Source organism: Lampetra fluviatilis, chromosome 36, assembly GCF_964198595.1.
Source record: "Lampetra fluviatilis chromosome 36, kcLamFluv1.1, whole genome shotgun sequence".
Taxonomy (NCBI): domain Eukaryota; kingdom Metazoa; phylum Chordata; class Hyperoartia; order Petromyzontiformes; family Petromyzontidae; genus Lampetra; species Lampetra fluviatilis.
Window position 1 is genome coordinate 8,249,407 of NC_136310.1, and position 18,814 is coordinate 8,268,220.

Here is an 18,814-nt window from a genome sequence, read left to right on the forward strand (position 1 = left end):
ACTCGCCGCCTCGCTCATGTACTCACCCGCTCGCTCACCGACTAATCCACTCAAACACTCCCTCGCTTACATGCTCACCTGCTCACACACTCAGCCACCCACTGACTCGACTCACTCACCAGCTCACCCAATCACCCGCTGACTCACCCACTCACCTGTTCACTCAACCGCTCAATCACTCACTCACCGACTAATCCACCCCATCACTCCCTCGCTTACATGCTCACCTGCTCACACACTCACCCACCCACCCACCGACTCACCCACCCACTAACTCACTCACCTGCTCACCCAATCACCCGCTGACTCACCCACTCACCTGCTTACTCAACCGCTCACTCACTCACCCACCCGCTCGTTCACCCGCTTGCCAGCCCGCTCGCCCGATCAGCCGCCCGCCCGCCCGCTCACTCGCTCACGTCCGCGGTATCCAGCCCCATCTATGTGGAACTCACTGCCGGTCGCTCTGCGAGGATTCGCCTCTTAACCGCTGACCAGTTCTGCAGGAGCCGACCCACGGCGCCGGCCACAACGCCGTCGGCACCGCCAACAACGGACGCGCCGGCGTGCTCGTCGCTTTGTTATTGCGACCTTCTTTCGTGCGGGATTCAATGAGAAGAGATCAAAAGATGTCATTTCATATGCGCCACTCCAATCGCCCGCTTCAGGAGCAGAGCGGATCTCGCCCATTCGTCCCTTTAAAGGGAGCGAACGCGGCGGCAACGGCGCGGTGGTTATGATGCCGGTCGACGGCGCAGAGATTCGGTTGATGGTCAACCATCGACCGAATCCCACCTCCCCCCCCCCGCACTGCCGCTCCCGATTCGGTTGATGGTCGATCATTGGCGGCGTGGAACGTTCAAGGAACGTCATCTTCTTGGTTCTTTCGGTAAAGTCACGTAGAAGGGAAGTAATAAAATAATAAAAATAAAACATTATAAAATACAATTCTCACGAAGTTTCGGCCACAACGCAAGCAGCCGTCCTCAGGTGACGCTGCCTTCCCGACAGACCTGGTCTTCACCTGAGGGCGGCAGCTTGCGTTGTGGCCGAAACGTCGTGAGAATTATTTAATGTTTTATTTTTATTATTTTATTATTTCCATTCTACGTGACTTTACCGAAAGAACCAAGAAGATGAATCCCTGCAGTCACGAAAACTTTAAATCGAAAAGTTCAAGGAACGGGGAGGTTCGACGGTAGGGGGTCTCCCCCCCCCCCTCCCTGTGTGGGGTGGACGCAGCCCGGACTCTCGCTTCCATCCGTCTCGCCTTCATTTCTGTTTTGCGGCGTACGTGGGGTGAGGCCGCCGCTGCTGCTGCTGCGATCCAGAAGGTCGGTCGGTGGCCTGGTTTAGGCGAACAGGCGTCGCGCGGTTTTGCGCAATCGTCATTGCTACGATGACTGCGATTTTATGATGAGGCCTTGCGTGCCTGTGTGTTTGTCCACGAGTTTTCGCAGGTGTGGGGGGGGGGTTAGCGAAGGAGGGGTGGTGGTGGTAGGGAAGGGAGGGAGGGAGGGAGCGACGTTGCCATCTGTAAACCCGATGGAGTAACCCGCGGCGGCGTTTCGCGACGACTATTTTGTTTTTTGTCGTCGTGCAAAATTCGGATTGGCGACGACGTCACTCAGGGGGCCCCCCACTCTTGCCCACGACGTCGCGGCCATGGCCAACGTCCCCGCTGCTCGCGGAGCCGACGGCTCCTCCTACCGCCGTCGGTTAAATGCTCCGGCGACAATAAAAACTAAACTACAAACATGTTCACCATTGGAAACTCATTTTCCAGTAGCAAAATATGATAATTTTTTTTTGTTGTACCCTTTTATCTGGCAACAAAACTGTGCGCCTTTTGGCGTCATCTGGTCCAACACCATGTGAGACTAGGCTCTAAGGAAAGCTGTCTCGGGTGTGGACCAATCAACTTCAAGGACAGTGCGTACATTATCAGAGTTATGTTTTTTGTTTGCATTCCGACTGCAGGTATTGCGGTATATGCAAAAAAAGGTGGCAGTTTTGTTAAAAACATTTTTTTCTTTTTTCTTTTACCAGGCAAGGCCCCCGACTGGGCTATAATGGCTCTTTTTCAGAAGCGATCTGGCCATCACACGTGATGAAAGCTCAACGAAAGTGGCTTATCATCATCATCATCATCACCGTGTGGAAATGTTATAGCGGCAGCCAAATGCTCTATAAACACGTAACGTTCTAAATGTGGAGGGAAAAAAACCGGAGGACCCGGTGGAAAAATCCACGCGACCACGGGGAGAGAGAGAGAGAGACACGAGAGAGAGGGACTCCAAAGACACAGCAGCAGGCGTCAGGGTCGGCATCGAAACCCACGAACGACCTCCTGTATACCAGGCGAGGTAGTTAACATCTCGCCAACCGGGGCGACCCGCTTAGGCCCGCCGGATCCGAACCGCGGCCCCCACGGAGCGCTCGGACGCCCGCGAGTGACGTACCTCGAGGACGCTGGGGTAGGGGATGTAGTCATCCTCCGACTGCAACGACAGGGGATGGGGAGGAGGGGGGTGGGTGGAGGAGGAGAGAGGGGTGCAAGAGGGGAGCAGGCGGTCAGGGTGAGTGTTTTCCTAGAGCCCTGCGTACCGTGGCGATGTCGCCCTGCACAGACCAGTCGCGAATCGGAACGGCGGTCGCGAAAGCCTCCTCCGTGTCAGAAACACGCTCGTTCAATTTCGACGTAGAACTTTCGCGACTGCAGGAATTCCTATGCTTTTGTTTTTTCGTTTGTTTTTATTCACTTCATTTTTATCGATCGACGTCACTTTGCCGAAAGAACCAAAGGATTTAAATATACTCATTATTGGGGATCTTCAGGTGGGAAGGGGAGGGGGGTGGTGATGGTGGTGGTGACTCTGCCCCCATCGTCCCCACCCTCCCACCTGGATCTGTGGTTGTTGCGTTGTGCAAGATGGGGTGGTGGATCTGGTGGTGGTGGCGATGCTCGGTACTCACCCTGGGCTTGGGCATGGGGCACCTTTGGTCATCTATCCTGTTGCCCTGTGGAATAGCAACACACGTGGTCAGCCACCGTCATCGTCGCCGTCGTCATCGCCGTCATCGCACAGCACAGCCACACATCATCACAAACACCATCATCATCATCGCCACACACCATGCATCACAGACATCGCACGGCACACTGCGTGACACACACACCATCATTGTCACACACACACACCATCATTGTCACACACACACACACATCATCGCACACAAAGACAAAGATCCCCTGTATTGATTTGACAGTCTGTTGAGGCAAGTGCTGTTAGCGAGCACCGATAAAGGCCGGCACGGCACTTGAGGGGGTGGCCAATACCACGCCCGAGCGAGCGCCTTTGTCTCCCCGGTGACGATGTTTACCAGGTACTTATTTTAGGCTGAGTCGACCTAGGGGAGGCCCAGCACCGGTTCAGAGAATCGTCACTGGTGTCGGCCGTGAGCGGGAATCGAACTCGGGTCGCCAGGTTCGTAGTGCAGCAGAGCGCTAACCGCTACACCACCGCTCACCACCTCATCATACACACACACCACCACCATCATCATACATACATACACACCACCACCATCATCATACATGCACACACACCACCATCATCATCACACAGGGCACATCGTCACACATAATCCAGCAGTGAATTGACGCTGGCGGGTAGTGGGATTGTGAACTTTGAACAACTGCCCAGGGATGTGAACTCCGCTTGGCTCTCCACAGTTGCAGGACCACCGTGACCCCTGGATGATGGAACCTGGTCGGGTCTCGGGCCTAGCATCACAGGCCTAGGGTCTCAGGCCTAGCATCACAGGCCTAGGGTCTCAGGCCTAGGGTCTCAGGCCTAGGGTCTCAGGCCTAGCATCACAAGCCTAGGGTCTCAGGCCTAGCATCACAGGCCTAGGGTCTCAGGCCTAGCATCACAGGCCTGGGGCTGCAGGTGGGAGTCCCTGTTAGCTGGCAAGGATATATTGACTTCTCACTTCTTCATCTTTACCATTACTTCGCTTGTCTCCCCTGGAAATGCTCACGGAGTCCCGTGACTATTTCACAGGAGGGTTCCTGCCAAGGATGTCAGGGGTGCCGCGGTGGCTAGGAGATGTTAACTACCTCGCCTGGTGTGCAGGAGGTCGTGGGTTCCATCCCGACCCTGACGCCTGCTGCTGTGTATTTGGAGTTTGCGTGTCTCTCTCATCATCATCATCACGGTGCCTAAGAGATGTTAACTACCTCGCGTGGTGTGCAGAAGGTCGTGGGATCGATCCCGATCCTGACGCCTGCTGCTGTGTATTTGGAGTTTGCGTGTCTCTCTCTCATCATCATCACGGTGGCTAGGAGATGTTAGCTCCCTCGCCTGGTGTACAGGAGGTCGTGGGTTCGATCCCGACCCTGACGCCTGCTGCTGTATATTTGGAGTTTGCGTGTCTCTCTCTCTCATCATCATCAAGGTGCCTAAGAGATGTTAACTACCTCGCCTGGTATACAGGAGGTCGTGGGTTCGATCCCGACCCTGACGCCTGCTGCTGTGTATTTGGAGTTTGCGTGTCTCTCTCTCTCGTCGCGTGGATTTTTCCCCGGCTCCTCCGCTTTTTTGTGTCCGCTCCGCGTTTAGAATCAACAAACAGCGCGTGTTGATCGAGTGATTTGGCTGCTGCTATAAATTTCCACGCGATGATGCTAAGCCACTTCGTTGAGCTATCCATTAGTGGTGGCCAGGTCGCTTCTGAAAAATACCTGTTATCGCTCAGTGGGCATTACCCTGGTAAAAAAAAACAATATATGCAAAATAAAAAAAAATATATGCAAAAAAAAAAATATATGCAAAATAAAAAAAAAAATATGCAAAATAAAAAGCAACATATGCAAAATAAAAAACGATATATGCAAAATAAAAAAACGAAAATTGAGAACAATAATAGAAAAAAGAACAATATAAGACTAAGAATAAAAGAAGAGATTGTCATTAGTTCGTAGTTAGTTGGTGCATGCGGACGGACCGGCTGTTAGCCTCTCGGCAGAGCTCCCACATCGGTGGCGAATGCCACAAAGTAAAAGCGAACGTAGCCAGTCCCCGGCTCTACGGCATCGCGACGCGCTCCCGGACACCGCCGACGCAAAAACCGGACAGCCGTTCCTTTTCGTTGTTTTTACCATAAACAACCGGAGCGGTAGAGACATCAAATTTCGATTTAAAGCTTTCGTGACTGCAGGGGTTCATCTTCTTGGTTCTTTCGGTAAAGTCACGTAGAAGGAAAATAATAAAATAATAAAAATATAACACAATAAAATAATTATCACGACGTTTCGGTCACAACGCAAGCAGCCGTCCTCAGGTGGAGAACAGGTCTGTCCACTCACCCACTCACCACAGTTGCTTGCGTTGTGGCCGAAACGTCGTGAGAATTATTTTATTATGTTTTATTTTTATTATTTTATTATTTTCCTTCTACGTGACTTTACCGAAAGAACCAAGAAGACGGTAGAGACATCATCTGCCAAACGATGCGTTCCCCCCCCCCCCCCCCCCCCCTTTACATCGGCCGTACTTAGCGGGCGATTCGATCGGTGAAAATCATCCCACGACAAAAAAAGACTCACTCGGAAATAATTACAACAAAGTTCCATGTAAAGGACCCGACTCAAATGTGTTCCGGAGTCGCGTCGCGAATCTGTGTCGCCAATCGCTCCATGGTGGCGTTATTTCGTAGAGTATTTGGCCGCTGATATGAATGTCCACGCAGTGGTGAGCCCACTCCGTTGAGCCGCTGTCAGTCGGCGTGGCCAGGTCGCTTCTAGAAAAGAGCTACGTGGCTCAGCGCGGCCTTACCCTGGTTAAAATAAAATAAAAAATTTGGTTCGTCTGTATAAACGTCGAAATGGAGTGGATCGTCTTCTTGGGTTTTTTCGGTAAAGTCACGTAGAATGGAAATAATAAAATAATAAAATAAAACAATAAAATAATTCTCACGACGTTTCGGCCACAACGCAAGCAGCCGTCCTCAGGTGGAGAACGGGTCTCTATGTGAGTCTATCTCCACCTGAGGACGGCTGCTTGCGTTGTGGCCGAAACGTCGTGATAATTATTTGATAATGTTTTATTTTATTATTTTATTATTTCCATTCTACGTGACTTTACCGAAAGAACCAAGAAGATGAATCCCTGCTGCAGTCACGAAAGTTTTAAATCGAAATTTAAGGAGTGGATCGTCATAAATGGGACCGTCGTAAAAACCGGAGACCGCTCGTTAATTAAATAAAAGAAAAAAGTATTCGGTTCGATTCGAATCCGAAACGAAACCGTGGGCACGCATGTACCCGCAGCGAAGTGGATGAAGGTGAGGGACGAGGCAGCGTGGACATACCTGCATCTTCTCTATCATCTCAAAGAGATCGCGAGACTGCGAGCGGAAGGGAGAAAACACACGGCAACAACAAAAAATCACGCAGCGAAGGGCACGGGGGGGGGGGGGGCGACGACGGGGGGGGGGTGGGGGGGCGGTGGTGGTGGCGGTGGCGGTGGTGGTGGTGGCGGTGGTGGTGACAAGCGGGGATTGGGTTGGGGGGGGGGGGACCAGGGGTGTGGGTAGGGGGCGGTGAGCGATTGTCGTAGCAGAGGGGGGTGACTGTCGTCGCCGTTGTAAGGTGAGGGTGAAGAGGTTAGAGGTCAGAGTTCACCAACGCGGCGCCCACAACGCCGCTGTTGCCTCGCATTGCCGCCTGGGAGTTAGCCAATCGAAGGGAAAACCGCTACACGTTGCCGCGTGGTCGAGTTTGGGTCTCTATGTCGGTCTCTGTGTCAGTCTATAGATCTCCGTGGGAGTCTATGGGTCTCCGTGTGAATATATGGGTGTCTGTGTGAGTCTGTGGGTCTCCATGTGAGTCTGTGGGTCTCCATGTGAGTCTATGGGTCTCTGTGTGAGTCTTTGGGTTTCTATGTGAGTCTACCGGTCTCGATGCAAGTTTATGGATCTCCGTGTGAGTCTATGGGTCTCCGTGTGAATCTATGGGTCTCCATGTGAATCTATGGGTCTCTGTGTGAGTTTTTGGATCTCTATGTCAGTCTATCGGTCTCGATGTAAGTTTATAGATCTCCGTGTGAGTCTATGGGTCTCTGTGTGACAATATGGGTTTCTATGTGAGTCTATAGATCTCCGTGTAAGTCTATGGATCTCTATGTGAGTCTATCGGTCTCGATGAAAGTTTACGGATCTCCGTGTGATTCTATGGGTCTCTATTTGAATCTATGAGTCTCCGTGTGAGTCTGTGGGTCTCTGTGTAAGGTGAGCAGCGTCCGTGAGGTTGAGCGTTAGTTCTGTTAGAAGCAGCTGCCATGAATTTGGTGCAAACTCAGCTCTCAGATTTAAACTTCTGACCCTTGAAAAGGGTTGCCACCTGTCCACCTGATCACTCACTCACTCACTGACCCACCCATTGAACCACCCACTATGGTTGCCACCTGTTCACCTGACCACTCACTCACTCACTGACCCACCCACTCACCCACCCACCCACTATCGTTGCCACCTGTCCACCTGATCACTCACTCACTCACCCACCCACCCACTATGGTTGCCACTTGTCCACCCGATCACTCACTCACTGACCCACCCACGTACCCCTCCACTATCGTTGCCACCTATCCACCTGATGGCTTTGTTCACTCACTGACCCACTCACCCACCCACTATGGTTGACACCGGTCCAGCCCATCAGTCACTTATTCACTGACCCACCCACTCACCCACCCACCCACGTGTATAACAGGTTTGAATTGGCATCTGTGTTTGGTTGGCAGGAATTTATTTGTTCCAACATCTTGTGGTATAGCATTTAACTTTTTTTCCCCCATGGCAGTTAACTGCACAGGTCGAGTGCTGACTGACAAACCTCTCCGAGTTTTGGTCTGTGGAAGAGGTGGAATCCCTACCACCCACCCACTCACGCACCCACTCACGCACCCACTCACGCACCCACTCACGCACCCACTCACGCACCCACTCACGCACCCACCGACTCACCCACCGACTCACCCACCGACTCACCCACCGACTCACCCACCCACCCACTCACCCACCCACTCACCCACCCACCCACTCACCCACCCACCCACTCACCCACCCACCCACCCACTCACCCACCCACCCACCCACGCACCCACTCACTCACCCACCCACTCACCGAATCACTCACCCACCCACTCACCCACCCACCCAGCCACTCACCCACTCACCAACTCACTCACCCACCCACTCACCCACCCACCCACCCAGCCACTCACCCACCCAGCCACTCACCCACTAGGGTCGCCACCTTTTCAGATTAGACTGAACAGTCCGGCAATTGGCGTCTGTGTCCGGGTGCCAGCAACCAATTTGTACAACGGACGAACGGGAAGGCAGCCAGATCCGGCGCTACCCAACAGTTTGCCCAAGCCCCGTGGTCAGCTGCCCCTGTGTGGCTCAAGGCTACCACAACGCAGCATGGACCGCTGCGTGTCACACACGCGCGCGATTTTGCCGCTGTGCGGTCCAGCCTCGGGCAAAGACAAAGGTCCCCCAGACTGGAGGGGCAAGGGCTGTTGGCGAGCAGCACCTGCGAAGGCCGGAATGGCGCACGACAGGAGCGGGTTGGCCAGCACCACGCCCGACCGCCTTTGTCTCTCCAGTGGCGACAAATTGCACCGGGTACTCAATTGAGGCCGAGTCGACCTAGGGGAGGCCCAGTACCGGTTCAGATAATAGTCACTGGTGTTGGCCGTGAGCGGGAATGGAACCCGAGTCGCAGGGTTGGTAGTGCAGCGCGCTAACCGCTCCACCACCGCTCCCAACACACGCAAAAAAAACAAAGATCCCCCCTATAGCCTTCACAGATTGTTGGGGAAAGTGCTTGTAGCGAGCAGCACCTATCAAGGCAGGCACAGCACACGAGGGGGGGGGGGGGTAGGTGGTCATCACCGCACCCGACACGCACACCGCACGCACAACGCACACGTGCGCGAGAAACCATAGCCGGCGGGACAAAGGCCACGCACAATCATCGTAATTCAGACACCGAGACACGGAGAGGCGGGGACCGTGCAGGCGGCACGGAACCTGCCTCGCCGGTCAAACGGCGTGCTCGACAGGCCGCCGACGACGACGATGATGATGACGATGACAACAATGGGGGGGGAGGGGGGGGGGCACGTCGCCACCGGTGGGGCAGTGCTCAACCACACCGGGTGGGGTGGGCCAGGTTCACAATGGCCACTGTGAGTCACAGAGCCGGCCGCCCGGCAAATGACGCTGTTGTTTGACAGCGGTACAACAAAAATTTCGCCTCCGAGTTGCGGGGAGCGGCGGGCGGTGTAGCGGTTAGCGAGCTGCTGCTGCTGCTGCTGCTGCGAACCCCTGGCGACCCGAGTTCGACTCTCCCGCTCACGGCCAACGCCGGTGACGATTATCTGAACGGGTCCTGGGCCTCCCCTAGGTCGACTCGGCCTCAAATGAGAACCTGGTGCGGTGTGTAAAAACGAAAAAAACATCGCCGCTGGGGAGACAAAGGCGGCCGGGCGTGGTGTTGGCCACCCACCCCCGGCCTCCATATGTGCTCGCTAACAGCACTTGCCCCAACAGTGTGTTAAGGCCATACGGGGGATCTTCGGCTTTGTATATATATATATTTCTTTATTCCGTTGGTGTGATGAACGAATACATTTCCATCTGTAGCTCTCACCGGGAGCAGCGTGAAATCAAATAGAGAGCTACTTCTGTTTTTGTATTTCGTCTTTTATATAGTTGGTTGAGTTTTTTTTTTAAGTTTAATCTGATTCTGCTATCTGTGGCGCGAGATGGAAGTTTCCGGCTCCGTGCGCTGAGAGAAACAGCCCGTGGAAGCGAATATCACAGCACTGCTTCTGAGATGACCCTATTATCCACACACACATGGGGAAACAATTTCTCACACGTCCTGCCACATATTAAGGCTACGCGGGGGATCTTTGTCTTTTTTTGTTGTTGCATCTCCCGCTCATCCTCTTCGCCCTGATGCCGGTCCCGCAATCGCCGCGTCGGAGACGCCGTGCGTCCGTTGCGCCTCTTTTCTCGCAGCGTACGTAGCCAACCAACACTCATCGCAGGTGCGGGCCCCTAGCCAGCTGAGATCCTGGGTGTAAAGCCCCGGTGGACCGAGTGTCCTGGACTCACAACGGCCGTGTCGGATTCACGCGGCCAGCGCTGATGACAAACCCCACGTCAACCGAGTGCAAACCGTCACGCGAACTCCGTCGCCCTCGCAGATGGAACGGCGGCGGCGGCGGCTTCTGGCTCAGCCATCGCACAGAGGCGGTCGCCGCGTCGCGCGCTTTCGGGGCCGCTTCTGCGGCCGTCTGGAAAGCCGCCTTTCCTTCCGTACGCATGCGTGTATGCTGGACTTCTTTCGCACCGTACGTAGCCGACCGTGCTAAATCAGAGGTGCGCAGGAAGGACAACAAACCGAACGCAAAAAGCAACTTCGAAGAAGTGAGTTTGTCGATCTAGATGATGATTTAAAAGTGCGCAGCTCCAATGGCTTCCCAACATCGGAAGCAAGAGCGTTCCAGACGGCCGCACAACACAAATATTAAGAAGCCGCTTGGAGCTTTGCACTTTTAAATCATCATCTAGATTGCAAAATCATTTCTCTTTGCTTCTCGTGTTTAGTTTGATGTCCTTCCCCCCATCCCCCGCCCCCGCACATCCGATTAGCGCGGTTGTGCTACGTACGGTGCGAAAGAAGTTCAACATGCGGTGGTACGTACACGTGGGGCCGGGTGTCTGTGTGTTGTCTCAAGGGGCTCGTGGTGGCCGTGCCGGAGCCACCGAGATGCCGGGTGCGGAGTCCCCCCGCGAGTGTCCCTCCCCCCTCTCTCACGAGGCTCGTCCTAACAGCGGTGTCACATTCAGAGGGCGGCATTGACGAAGGTTCCCAGGGTTTACATTCCTGCGTTTTGAATATCTCTCTCTCGCTCTCTGGGTTTGATTGCGGGTCTCAACGACCACCGCCCTCACCTCACCCAGGTTCACACCTGCAATAGATTCCTCGCCGGTTTGAGCCCTGAACCCAAGACCAAACACACGTGAAACTTTTATTTCTTGAAAAAGGCATCTTTCTTAAAAAGCCAAGGCCCCCCCGCACATAAATTATTATCCTACATTGAAATTAAAACATGTGCAAAGGTTTTACCCTTTCTGCCAATACAACAGGAGGTGTTAAGATGTTCAAACAGAAACTGTTTGCAAGGAATCAAGTCGTGCACGAACCACACGTGCACAGTCCGTGTGCACGTGTGGCACGTGTGGTTCACCACGTGTGGTTCAACACAAGTACGAGTGGTCAATGCAGACTCGGCTGCACCCCCCCACCCCCCCCCCCCTTAAAAGAGAGTCTTGAGGCTCGGCGAGGCGTTCCTGAGCGAGCGAAATGAAGACGAGCTGACCTCAGCACGCGGACCGCGAGAGGGGCACGGGTCTGTCAGTAAAGGGGTGCGCGGGGGCGATGATTTGCTACCACGTGCGATCCCCCATCGAGGAATTAGCGGGTGGCGTTTTTTTTTTTAGAAACCCGTCAAAGATCTTGACGGTAACGCCCCGATGCCGGTGGCGGCTCAGCGGCCCCGTCTCTCGCCGAACGACGTCGCGGGGGCTTTGTCACGTCCGTCGGAAGGACGCCCGTCTCGACGGGTCGGTGCGCGCGACGCGAGCGATCTGTGGTCGCGTCCCGCCTGGCCAACGCTCTACGGCGGCGCGCGTGCGCACGTGCCGCGTGCGCGCGCGTGCCGCGTGCGCACGCGCCGCGCGCGCACGCGCCGCGCGCGTGTCGAGGCGGCAGCGGGTGGCGGGCGAGGCTGCGAGGAAACACGGGGGACGGAGATGGAGGAGGTGGAAGAAGACGAGGAGGCGGGGGCGGCGGCCGTCCGCTCGGGCGAGGTACTCACGATTTGTCGGAAAAACCTGGCCACATTTTCCAAGGCCATCGGCGCGATCGTTCCGCCGCCCCGGGGGTTCGGCAAGAACCCAACGTCGAACGACAAGTAAAGTCCCCGGCGACGACGCTGATAATGATCGCATGAGACTGTCGAGACGCGGCGTCAACGTTTTTGTTTGGGGGCTGTCCGATTGCGTTGCCGATGATGAGAAAACAAGCGGTAAGGCCACACGCGCACCGCACGCACGGACCACATGCACGGCACGCACCGCTCAGGGACCGCGCACACGCACCGCAGACGCACCGCACACACCGCACACGTTGCGTACACACGCACCCCCGAACCGCACACACACCACGCACAGCACACCACACACACACCGCGCACACACAATCACACAACGCACGACTCGCAAATAAAAGTAACTCGTAAAAAAGTTGCTGAGACGATGCAAGGCGGTGGCGGCGGTGAGCGAGCGAGAGAGCGAGTCGCAGGGGCGGGCGGGTGAATGACGACTTGTCGAGGCAGCCGGCTGTACCGGTTCGGCGAGCCCTGCCCGCTTGTGGTGGAGGCCAGAGGGGGAGAGGGGGGAGCCAATAGGAGGAGGAGGAGAAGGCCGGCGACGTCCCGCCGTCGACGTCACGGCAGCGACGTCACAGAGGCGGCGACGTCACGCGGCGACGTCACGGCGACGACGTCACGCGGCGACGTCACGGCGACCGCGACGTCGCGACGACCGCGACGACCGCGACGTCGCGACGACCGCGACGTCACGACGACCGCGACGTCACGACGGCGGCGACGTCACGACGGCGGCGACGTCACGGCGGCGACGTCACGCGGCGACGACGTCACGCGGCGACGTCACGGCGGCGACGTCACGGCGGCGACGTCACGGCGGCGACGTCACGGCGGCGACGTCACGGCGGCGACGTCACGGCGGCGACGTCACGGCGGCGACGTCACGGCGGCGACGTCACGGCGGCGACGTCACGGCGGCGACGTCACGGCGGCCCAAGTGGCACCTGCTCGCCGATGGCTCCGTGCGGGCGACGCAGCCATCCCGTCGCTCTGCCCGACGAATTGTTGAACTAAACTATTTATTTGTCATCACCGCTCCATCTCCGCGGTGGACCCCTCTCGGGATGTGTTTCCCCTCCTTCGGCTGCCGCTCTGATGTTATGGGTGCCACGGTGGCTGGGAGATGTTAACTACCTCGCCTGGTGTCCAGGAGGTCGTGAGTTTGATCCCGGCCCTGATGCCGGCTGCTGTGTATTTGGCGTCTGCGTGTCTCTCTCTCCCCGTGGTCGCGTGGATTTTTCTCCGGGCCCTCCGGTTTTCCCCTCCACATTTAGAATCAACAACATCACGCGTTTTAGAGGATGTGCCTGCTGCTATATATTCCCACGTGATGAGCCCACTTCGTTGAGCTATCATTTGGTGATAGTCAGGCCACTTCTGAAAAAGAGCCTTAGCCTGGTAAAATAAAAAAGTAAAAAATAGCCGATGGTTTTTTCCCAGCTTCATCCTAGCCATGCCTCCTGTCCAAGCCACCTGAATCGACACCAAACGGATGTCTATCCTGGGAGCGGTCACCTCGCCCCTCTCGCTGTGATTATTATTCCAAACGTGCCGCCCGTCGATGCTAACTCCGCGCACTTTCAAGTTTCTGTTCCCCGTGCTTTGTCAGTGGCCATGTTTCTGACCCACGTATCACAGCCGTCAATGTGCACTGATTGAAAACCTTCTTCTGCACAATGCTGCTATGCTGTCTGTCGTCTCTCTCCACTCCCCTCCTTGCACCCTCCTGCCTCTCCCCTCTCATCTCACTCTACTCCCCTCTCATCTCACTCCACTCCCCTCTCATCTCACTCTACTCTCCTCTCATCTCACTCCACTCCCCTCCACGCACTCTCCTACCTCTCCCCTCTCATCTCACTCCACTCCCCTTTCATCTCATCTCACTCTCCTCTCATCTCACTCCACTGCCCTCCACGCACTCTCCTACCTCTCCCCTCTCATCTCACTCCACTCCCCTCTCATCTCACTCTACTCTCATCTCACTCCACTGCCCTCCACGCACTCTCCTACCTCTCCCCTCTCATCTCACTCCACTCCCCTCTCATCTCACTCTACTCTCATCTCACTCCACTGCCCTCCACGCACTCTCCTACCTCTCCCCTCTCATCTCACTCCACTCCCCTCTCATCTCACTCTACTCTCCTCTCATCTCACTCCACTCCCCTCCACGCACTCTCCTACCTCTACTCTCTCATCTCACTCCACTCGCCTCCACGCACACTTCTACCACTCTAATCTCACTCTACTCCCCTCCCACTCACTCTCCTGCCTTCTTCTGCACAATGCTGCTATGCTACGTGTCATCTCTCTCCACTCCCCTCCCACGCACTCTCCTGCCTCTCCCCTCTAATCTCACTCCCCTCCACGCACTCTCCGCTCCAGCAACCGAGGCATTCTGTCTAAGCCCCCAAGCAGCCCTTCGCTCAGTGGTAGGTCTCCTCTGCTGTCCCCAATGTCTAAAAACTCTCTGCCCGCTCCCCTCCCCCCAGCCGCCCGTGCCGCCGACATCAGCCACGGTCGATCCACCTTCCTCGACCACTTTCGTCCAATGCGACCGGAATCATCCGCACGACCCCAACGCGGAAACATTACCCGCCGATTACCAGAGGTGTGGACTCGAGTCATGTGACTTGGACTCGAGTCAGACTCGAGTCATGAATTTGATGACTTGCGACTCGACTTGGACTTGCATAACAATGACTTTGTCCCACCTATGAGATGTGGACTCGAGTCATGTGACTTGGACTCGAGTCAGACTCGAGTCATGAATTTGATGACTTGCGACTCGACTTGGACTTGCATAACAATGACTTTGTCCCACCTCTGCCGATTACTCAACTGGGATCGCAACGGCGGCAACGGCGGTGGCGGCGGCAGCAACAGCAGCGGCAGCAACAGCAGCGGTAGCAACAGCAGTGGTAGCAACAGCAGCGGCAGCAATAGCGACGACAGCGGCAACAGTGGCAGCAGCGGCGGCAGCAACAGCGATCATCGCCCCCCCCCCCCACCCACCACTACCTGGGCAGGACCCTCCTGAAGAAGAGTCTTGAGACTCGGCGATGCTTTCCCGGCCAACAAACAAGCAAAACAATAATAATAATAATAGACGGGAAAAATATTGACGAAAAAAATATTACGACGTGAACAAAAACAGCGGAGAGTAATTCACCGCTCGCTGTGCCCACGGAAGGCGATGATGAGGAGGAGGAGGCCCCAACGGCGGGACTGGTCTCCCCCCCCGTCGTCGTCGGGGACAACGCGTTGGTAACAGCGGCGGCTGCGGGCACGGCCGAGGGTCAAAGGTCGCGCTCGCAGCCCCCAGCTGTCCACCCGGAGCAAACTCAGCTCCTGAGATACCAACGAATGTTGGGTGGAAAATAAATATTTTCCAAACTAAAAAAAAACCCATTAGACCATCAGGTTGGGGGCCAGTTCACTCGACCGCCCCTCCTCTGCAAATTCCTCCTCGACTCTGCACAGAAAATTTCAGACGTGCGGCCAAAACCTTGCTGCTATGTTTAGGATTTGGCATCAGCAGCGGCAGCAGCATTGTCATCATCATCATTAGCATCGTCATCAGCAGCAGCATCATCATCATCAGCAGCTTCAGCAGCTTCATCATCAGCAGCATTATACTGGTAGGAACCTCTTGGTTACACCAGCCTACAGGGGATTATTGTGTCCGTCCGTCCGTCGTGAATCCAAAAATGGGAGGGGTGGGGCTGGGTGGAGAGGGGAGGGTGGGGAGAGGCTGGGTGGGGAGGGTGGGGAGGGGAGGGTGGGGAGGGGCTGGGTGAGGAGGGTGGGGCTGGGTGGGGAGGGAGGGGAGGGGAGGGTGGGGAGGGGCTGGGTGAGGAGGGTGGGGCTGGGTGGGGAGGGAGGGGAGGGGCTGGGTGGGGAGGGAGGGGAGGGGCTGGGTGGGGAGGGTGGAGAGGGGCTGGGTGAGGAGGGAGGGGCATTTTATTGGTAGGAAGCTCCTGGTTACACCAGCCCACAGGGGATTATTGTGTCCGTCGGTTGTGCATCCAAAAATGGGAGGGGTGGGACTGGGTGGGGAGGGAGGGGAGAGGCTGGGTGGGGAGGGAGGGGAGGGGCTGGGTGGGGAGGGTGGGGAGGTGCTGGGTGAGGAGGGAGGGGCATTTTATTGGTAGGAAGCTCCTGGTTACACCAGCCCACAGGGGATTATTGTGTCCGTCGGTTGTGCATCCAAAAATGGGAGGGGTGGGACTGGGTGGGGAGGGGAGGGTGGGGAGGGGCTGGGTGGGGAGGGTGGGGCTGGGTGGGGAGGGAGGGGAGAGGCTGGGTGGGGAGGGTGGGGAGGGGCTGGGAGGGGGAGGGTGAGGCTGGGTGGGGAGGGGAGGGGCTGGGTGGGGAGGGGAGGATGGGGAGGGGCTGGGTGGGGGAGGGTGGGGCTGGGTGGGGAGGGGCTGGTCACCCCGTGGTGCCCTTATAAAACTCAACGTTTAACCTACTCACGCCGGATTGTGCCCGCCCTCACAGTCGGCCATATTTGCGGAATACACCACGCCGCCGTTGACCCTGGCCATTGACCGAGCAACCCAACGTTCCTACCAGCTCCCTCCGCAGGAATGCGCTCATCATCAGCAGCAGCAGCATCATCAGCAGCAGCATCATCATCATCAGTAGCTTCAGTGCCACGTAGCCAACCGATTAGCACGGTTAACTAGGTACGGTGCATGTGCGTACAGTGGGGAGCACAGTTGGTGCATCTGCCAGTCATCTCAGTCAACCAACCCATGGCACTTGCTGGGTCTGTCCTGTGACCTTCTCCTGTCAGCGAGCCTTCGACACTTCACGTGGCCTCAAAGTGCACCTGGTCTGGCACAGGCGCCGTGGTGATGTCACTGCCGCCACTTAGTGGTGAACGGCGACTGTTGCGGTTGTTGATCCCACTTGAGTCAACTCTGGTGAGTTTTCATCAGTAGCGGTTACACGGGAGAGACCAGAATACGAGCTAACACGCACTCTCACTCTGCAGAACAGGGGGACTCACACTCCAAACACTCACACTCGCTCACACTCTCACACTCTCACACTCTCACTCTGCAGAACAGGGGGAATCACACTCCAAACACTCCCACTCGCTCACACTCTCACACTCTCACACTCTCACTCTGCAGAACAGGGGGAATCACACTCCAAACACTCCCACTCGCTCACACTCTCACTCTGCAGAACAGGGGGGATCACACTCTAAACTTACTCCCACTCGCTCACACTCTCCCACTCTCACACTCTCACTCTGCAGAACAGGGGGAATCACACTCCAAACACTCCCACTCGCTCACACTCTCCCACTCTCACACTCTCACTCTGCAGAACAGGGAGAATCACACTCCAAACACTCCCACTCGCTCACACTCTCCCACTCTCACACTCTCACTCTGCAGAACAGGGAGAATCACACTCCAAACACTCCCACTCGCTCACACTCTCCCACTCTCCCACTCTCACTCTGCAGAACAGGGGGAATCACACTCCAAACACTCCCACTCGCTCACACTCTCACACTCTCACTCTGCAGAACAGGGGGAATCCCACTCCAAACACTCCCACTCGCTCACACTCTCACACTCTCGCTCTGCAGAACAGGGAGAATCCCACTCCAAACACTCCCACTCGCTCACACTCTCACACTCTCACACTCTCACTCTGCAGAACAGGGGGAATCACACTCCAAACACTCCCACTCGCTCACACTCTCACACTCTCACACTCTCACTCTGCAGAACAGGGGGAATCACGCTCCAAACACTCCCACTCGCTCACACTCTCACTCTGCAGAACAGGGGGGATCACACTCTAAACTTACTCCCACTCGCTCACACTCTCCCACTCTCACACTCTCACTCTGCAGAACAGGGGGAATCCCACTCCAAACACTCCCACTCGCTCACACTCTCCCACTCTCACACTCTCACTCTGCAGAACAGGGGGAATCACACTCCAAACACTCCCACTCGCTCACACTCTCCCACTCTCACACTCTCACTCTGCAGAACAGGGGGAATCACACTCCAAACACTCCCACTCGCTCACACTCTCACACTCTCACACTCTCACTCTGCAGGACAGGGAGAATCACACTCCAAACACTCCCACTCGCTCACACTCTCACACTCTCACACTCTCACTCTGCAGGACAGGGAGAATCACACTCCAAACACTCCCACTCGCTCACACTCTCACACTCTCACACTCTCACTCTGCAGAACAGGGGGAATCACACTCCAAACACTCCCACTCGCTCACACTCTCACACTCTCACTCTGCAGAACAGGGGGAATCACACTCCAAACACTCCCACTCGCTCACACTCTCACACTCTCACTCTGCAGAACAGGGGGAATCCCACTCCAAACACTCCCACTCGCTCACACTCTCCGACTCTCACACTCTCACTCTGCAGAACAGGGGGAATCCCACTCCAAACACTCCCACTCGCTCACACTCTCCCACTCTCACTCTGCATAACAGGGGGAATCACACTCCAAACACTCCCACTCGCTCACACTCTCCCACTCTCCCACTCTCACTCTGCAGAACAGGGGGAATCACACTCCAAACACTCCCACTCGCTCACACTCTCACACTCTCACTCTGCAGAACAGGGGGAATCACACTCCAAACACTCCCACTCGCTCACACTCTCCCACTCTCACACTCTCACTCTGCAGAACAGGGAGAATCACACTCCAAACACTCCCACTCGCTCACACTCTCACACTCTCACACTCTCACTCTGCAGAACAGGG

The 18,814-nt window shown here is 56.0% G+C and overlaps 1 protein-coding gene across 1 annotated transcript in view; it reads right to left on the minus strand.

Annotated features, from left to right (window-relative positions):
- The window catches only part of LOC144945079 (rap1 GTPase-activating protein 1-like), a 151,891-nt gene that overhangs the window by 50,589 nt on the left and 82,488 nt on the right, over positions 1-18,814 (minus strand). The window contains 3 exon segments of the mRNA XM_078873322.1: positions 2,463-2,501; positions 2,977-3,021; positions 6,376-6,411. Of these exon segments, the coding sequence (XP_078729448.1) occupies positions 2,463-2,501; positions 2,977-3,021; positions 6,376-6,411 (120 nt within the window).